This window comes from Camelus dromedarius, chromosome 17 (assembly GCF_036321535.1).
Source record: "Camelus dromedarius isolate mCamDro1 chromosome 17, mCamDro1.pat, whole genome shotgun sequence".
Classification (NCBI taxonomy): domain Eukaryota; kingdom Metazoa; phylum Chordata; class Mammalia; order Artiodactyla; family Camelidae; genus Camelus; species Camelus dromedarius.
In genome coordinates, this window is record NC_087452.1 from 6,018,930 (window position 1) to 6,025,569 (window position 6,640).

Here is a 6,640-nt window from a genome sequence, read left to right on the forward strand (position 1 = left end):
TCTGTGGTTTCTGGGCCCTGTGGTCCACAGAAGTTCTAGACTGACTGAAGTGATGAGCTGGCAGGGTTAACAGCGTGAAGGAAGAAACTGGAATAGCTGGAAAGAACAGACTAGTAGGCCTTACAGGAGTGAGTTATCAGTGATCAGACTTCTAGGACAGTAGGGATTTTTTGGCAAGTGTATACAAGGGAGGAGGAGTTCCGTGGTTGGAATAGGAGGTGGCCAACTGGAGTAAAGGCAACAGAGGTGTGCAGTGAGCCTGCAGTACAGAGGCCCGGTCCTCTTGGAAAATGGCCAAGGCGTTTCACCTGTGGTTTGAATGAGCTGATCCAGATTCCATGCTCCAAAAACCTTTACTTGGGGACCAAGCCAGGAGCTCAGGAGGTCTTGGCAGGCCCCTGAGCGCACTCAGGTACAGCGTGCACCGCGGGGGCCTTGGGAGGCTGTTTTCCCTGACAAAGCCTTACCCGTGCGTGAACTCTGGTCAGACAACGCGGCAGCATCTCCAGGCTCCTCCTGTAAAGGCAGATTCCTAAGGTCTCCCGGGGCAACTGTGCCGACTGTCAGGGCTCCCTGGTCAGGGAGGGCCGACCGGTGAGACCAATGAAAACCAAGAGTACACAAGCGCCCCTTTCTTACCTCTGCTCTTCCAGAAGGGATCAACCTTCAGAATACAGAGGCAAGAAATTATGCTTAAGAGAAGAGGCACAGAGCCACAATCTGAGAGGGAAACACCAACACTGCTCATCAAGGGAAGGGATTTTGATACTTATTAAGCACCTACTATGTACTATACTGTTTATATACATTATTCTACTTAATCCTCACAACAACCCTGGGTGGTGGCCACTATGATCCCCGTGTGTTAGATCAGAAACAGAGTCTCAAGTATCTTGCTCAAGGCAAAAGGCTGTGAAATGTCTGGCTAGACTTCCAACCTGAGTCAGTCTAGTATCAGACTGTGTTCTTGCCACTACACATTGCCTTTCTCATGGACTCAATGCTCCCTAAGAGTTCTTAAAATGCCTACACCCTCTAGCTCTGTAAACTTCAGAGTATAACAACCATTCCTCACATTTATATAGTGTTACATACTTCTTAAAGCACCTTCACAAGACTTTACCTTATTTGAGCTTCAAAACAATCCTGTGAATTAGGCAGGGCTGGTCTTGGTACTTGACTCTGTCTTCTGACCCAAAGACAGTGGTCTTACCAGTAAATCAAGATCCCTTTCAAAGGGGCTCTTGTTTGCTTCAGGGAATACTACAACCATGAGGCAGGGGGTAAAAATGATTGGAAAAGCAGAATCCCAACAACCCAAGAAGTAGAAAACGAAAATGAACCAACTGGCTTTTCTGCAGTGACAATAACTTTCATAATTGGTCCTAAAAAGCACCCCAAGACTGTAAAGTACCATTTGAATAATCAAATACATTTTAAGCTCTTTTAAGAACTATAATTATTAATATCCTGATTCTTTGAAAATTAACAGTCTGTGCCTGATGCACGTAACTCCATCACCAACTCATATCCATCTGCTCCTCTCTGCTCTCCAAACTCTCCCCCTGCCTCAGTCTAGTTCTTTCCTCTGTGAAACAGTCTACAGTAGGACAAGTTACTTCACCCAATCAACTCAGAGTGCACCTACACATTCCATGCTGGGCAAGGGGTAAGGCAAAGACATGTAAACTAGTCATTCTGTCAATAGAAAAGGTAAAATTAAAATGTCATGTGAGTTCAAAGAACCCTCACTCCTTGAACTGAAGGAACCAGAAGGCTCCAGAATTACCATATAAACTAGGTCTTGAATGATAAGTAGTAAAGGAGTATGAAAGTGGAAATGGGAAAGCTTTAAGGAAACTAAAAACACATGGAACCATTAAGGGGATTCATAAGAAGTTCTGCTGACTGAGATAGACAGTGTGAGTGAAAGCACTGGAGATAAAGCAGGAGCGATGCCCTGGGACCACACTTTGGAAATGTCAGAAAGAGACTAGGGGATTTTGGTTGCTGAAAAAAATAATGGCACATAGTAGGGACTTAATGATGATGATCCAGAGCTGCACTCTCGGTATACTCACCTGCACACAGGGATGAGGAAGAGGAACGGGTATGAGGTAGAAGGCAAAGGGTTAAGTTTGGGACACACTGAGTTTGAAATGATTAATCAGGACACCTAGAGGAAGCGGTTGCGTAGTTAGAAGCACTGCCAGTACCTAAGAGTGACTGAGTACATACCTAATGTTTATAGAACAAAAGAAAGACCAACTCTGGAGAGTGCAGAGATCTGCGGTTAGAGATCTGGGCATCATCCAAACACGATAAAGCCAAGCAGGTGAAGAGCAAAGGGATATACACCTTTTACGCAATAAATAATACCTGTGCCAAACCTTTAGAAAGGGCCTTGAGTTCACGGATCTCTTTCCCACTTCTATTTTTAAGGTATCTGCTCCACATCATTATCTATTGTGTTCATTAGTTTCACATGCATACCATGTTTCACAGAGACTGCAAATTCTCTATATGCAGGATACTTCAAAATCCTTTTGGATACCATAATACAGTATTAGACACATAACCGACACTGTTAACACTGAATGATAAACATGAATATCCAACCAAAAGAAGAGCCCATAACCCAAGCTGGATAAATGAGAACGGACCATTTTACAGGTGGAGATTAAATGTATGGCCCATGGTAGTTCCTGCCAATCAGCTGCAGGGCTGCAACTATGACTTCGGTTCCCTACACCCAGTTCACTTCCCCACGGCCACTGCCAGGTTTCTCAGGGAGCTTCTACCAAGCTCCTAGTGTCTAAGGTAACTCAAACAATACACTTTTCACACACTGTCAAATCCTGAACACAAGGCACAGGGTAGACAAGGCAGCTGTTACTTTATTAAGGGTCTTTTTAATTAAACTGCTTCACAGTAGAGACCACAGCTTGCAGGGGAAGCAGCCTCCCAAATGTTTCCTGCCCCGTGACCTATAGATGGAAGCAGAATTTGATTTACTCCCTATCTCCTTCGGTCTCGGTGGCTAAGGGGTGAAGGATGGAAGTGGAGAGAATGACCAGGAAGAGGCAAGGATGAAGCTCAGTCTTAAAAGAAAAACCTTGAAGGACCTCAACTTCAACCAGCTGAAGTTTGTTTCACAGCTGCTGATCACCTAGTTCCACCAACCATGAATACACTGAACACAGTTTCACCACCAGCTGATGGCAACAGACGGGGCTTTCCAGAATTTGGGCCTAGCTTGCACTAGGTGCCAACATAGCCGCTGCCAAAATCACCGGAGATTTTAGAACAGCTCCTCTGCCCTCTCACTCCACTGGGAGGGAGGCCCAGGCTTCGCCTCACACTGCAGTCTGTCAGGCAGGCTTCATTTACGTTTCTTCTCCTGTGTGCTGGTGAACCAAGAGTCTAGGAGTTTCTTGCTGTAGTATAACTGCCAGGCATGCACTTGAACCACCAGCACCAACACCAGATACATGACGGAGACGGCCGAGAAACCAAAGAGGAAGCGGTAGGCCTTGCCATGGCGGTAGAGCTGCTGTGCTGCAGGGAACATCTCCATGCTGCCGTAAATGAGGGGAGCGATGGAAAAGAGCCCCATGCTGATCATGGACAGCACCAGGTAGCTGATGTTGTTGCGAGGGAAGGAGAGGAGGCCCAAGAGGGAGGGCACAATGCTCAGTAGATAGGGATACTCCCACTGATAGGGCATGGCCACCTGATCGTGCGACAAGAGCCTCAGGTGTCCCACGCTCATCTTGGCAACCAGCAGCAGCCATATGACCAGATGCACGTAGGTCAGCTTCTTGATTTCATACTTGAGGGTCACGCTGTGGGGCAGAGCAGAGGGAGAAGTACCTTTTATTGAAAATTTTCTTACCACCAACTCTAAGCCAGGCAACCATACTGGACACTATGACAAATGTAAATAAGATATAGTTCCTATCTGGAGGCTGGGCACAAGGTACAAAGAAAATAATTACAAAACAAACTGGAAAAGATCTAGTAAGTCTATGTTGTGAAATAGACAGGATCACAGGAAGGAGTAATCAATTTGGCTGGGGATGAGCTGTCGCGAAGGCTGTCTAGCCAAGGCTGATACTGGAGCTAGGCTCTGAGGGGTGGGTGGAGATGGGCGGTCCAAGCAGAGGTAATAGCACGCAGGCAAGAAGGCATGAGCATTTGTGTTCCAGGAAAGCAAGTGGTTGGGTGTGGAAGGAGTACGCTGTGGTGGGGAAGGGAGTAGCAGGATCTGAAGTCGCAATGAAAGAGCCAGCTAAAAGGCAGAAGAGTAATTCAGGGCTGTGTAAGATGACTCTGATTGCAGCACTGGAGTATAGCCTATGGAGGGAGGTACTGACAACAAAGAAAACAACTCAGGCTGCCCATATTTCCCCAGCTAGAGTACATTTTTCATCTAAAGGAAGCACAGATTTCTCTTCTTTGAATTCTCTCAGGTCCTAAATGTAGCCCCTTCACACCTCTGAGGACAGAGTTTCTCCTCTGAACAGGCATGAAAACACTGGCTTGGGCTGTGAGGTCTCTTTAGGCAAGGGTCTAAGGATAAGAGTAAAGTGAGGGTCCAAAGAACCTGTCATTCTTTAAAGCTCTGGAGAAAAAGATGTGGAAAAGATTCTGGGAAAGTTTAATGGATAAAAGGAAAGAAAATCTTTTAACAACAATTTTTTTTTAATTTTAAAAATATTCATTATGGAAAATGTGGAAAGGTTGGGGGGGGGAGGTAGTGTTGGAAAGCAGTCACCTGTAGACTTCAAGTTCTATGAAGGCAGGGACCAGCTTTGTCAATAAACTTTAATTGACGGTATAACATGCACACCAAGACCAGGGCTGCTTTCGCGTATATCCTCAGTGCCTAGCATAATGCATGACGGATAGAAGCTCAATAAGTATTTGTTGATCGAATAAACGAATGTAGAAAACACCCCTTACGGGGGAAGGGGTCGGTTCATAAAATTCATTTTAGGCAGGGCAAGCATGAACTTTAGGCTCCACATCTCCCAAACAGCCCAAAATGGAACAACTACCACATGTTGGGCAGACTTTTGTGCAAGATTTTATGCTACGTCCTTTACGCGACTTACTGGCTAATTCTTCACCCAAACCGAAAAGGTAGGTATTTTTCCCTTGTAAGATGAGGAGACTGAGGCTCAATTAGAAAGTAGGTCCCCCAGGTCGGACAGCGGGGCAGCAGCGCTCAGGCGGGGCCGGACCCCTCAAGGCACAGAATGATGGAGGGGTGGAGCTCACGGGAGCGACGGGGCTTTCCGGGACTGGGGACCAGTCCCAGGCCGTCCCGGGAGGAGGGGACTTGGCAGGTGCGCGGAGGCAGGCTGGGGAGCAAGACCCCGAGGCCGGGGCGGCGTCGCGTCCCTGGCCCTGCAGGCTCCTCGTCTCGCTTCCTACCTCATCTGGTAGTGCTTGGCGACGCGCTCCCGGTGCTGAAAGTCGCTGCCGTCGGTGCCGGCCGCTCGCGGGCCTGCCCGAGACGCCATTGTCCCGCTCAGAACCCCAGAGCCCCTCACGCTGACCCTTGGCCACAACAACCACGCCAAACTGTCGGCAGATGTGGTTAAAGCCGCCTCAGGTCCGCTACCCGACAGCCCAGCGGTCCGGCGGGGACAACTTCCGGCCTCTCTGTCTCTGGAGGACCGACTCTGTGGTCACGCCCTGCGCATGCGCAAGCGCACACCGAGGCGGGCGCTCTCTCTTTTTCGGCCCCGCCCCGGTCGTCTCTCCTCGTCCACCTACTTTGGGTCGCGCAGGAAAGTAATCCCTAGTGTTGGCATCTTTTTGCATGGCTGACTGCAGATGCTCCAACCTCTCGAGCACTTTCACTTTCCTCAACACCAGTGTGAGTTTAAGACGCCTCAGTCTTCACTTCACAGATGGGGAAATTGATGCGTGCAAAGGTTCTGTGGCTTTGTCAAGAGCACACATCATCCATCCACACAGTCTCAAAATATCTCCTCATGGATGAATCACTGCAAAGAAGAAACGGTAACCTTACAGTGCAGAAACCTGGCACGCACTCCCTTAACCAAGTAATCAAAGTTAACTTGCCCTCAAGTGAGACAAACTGACTTCTGCCTCATGATACACATAGTATCACTTTTGTGACATTCTTGCCCAAAATACTAAATCTGGATCTATTAACGAAGAGACAACAGATAAATTCAAATTGAGAGACATTCTACAAGATAACTACACTACACTTTTAAAAAATGTCAAGGCCATGAAAGAAAAATTCAGTAGAGGCAGAAAGCAGAATGGTGGTGCCAGGGGCTGGGGGAAAGAAGGAATGGGGAGTTGTTTAATGTCTACGGAAATGAAAAGGAAGATGAAAAACGTTCAGAGATGACTGTGGTGACGGTTGCCTAACACTGTGACTGTACTTAATGCCACTGAACTGTACACTTAAAAATGGTTACTCTCATGTACATTTGACCACAATTTAAAAAATACATAAGAAAATTTCAAAATTGTGGTAGAAACAACTGAAGCATCTTTCATATGTTTAAGAATCACTTGTATTTCATCTCCCTGAACTGTGTTCCTATTCCTTCCCCATTTTTCTACTACATCATTGGTCTCAATTTATAAACAG

The 6,640-nt window shown here is 47.0% G+C and overlaps 1 protein-coding gene across 2 annotated transcripts; it reads right to left on the bottom strand.

Annotated features, from left to right (window-relative positions):
- Positions 1 to 2,879: 2,879 nt before the first annotated feature.
- Positions 2,880 to 5,990, bottom strand: JAGN1 (jagunal homolog 1). Of its 2 annotated transcripts, none has more exons than XM_064496274.1 (2): positions 5,785 to 5,990; positions 2,880 to 3,845 (listed from the first exon to the last, which is right to left on the bottom strand). In XM_064496274.1, the coding sequence occupies exons 1-2, from the start codon at positions 5,820 to 5,822 to the stop codon at positions 3,383 to 3,385; spliced, it is 501 nt and encodes a 166-aa protein (XP_064352344.1). In that variant the 5' UTR covers positions 5,823 to 5,990; the 3' UTR covers positions 2,880 to 3,382. The 2 variants fall into 2 exon arrangements, with proteins under 2 accessions (XP_064352344.1, XP_010983251.1); XM_010984949.3 differs by lacking the exon at positions 5,785 to 5,990 and adding an exon at positions 5,440 to 5,680.
- Positions 5,991 to 6,640: the final 650 nt, after the last annotated feature.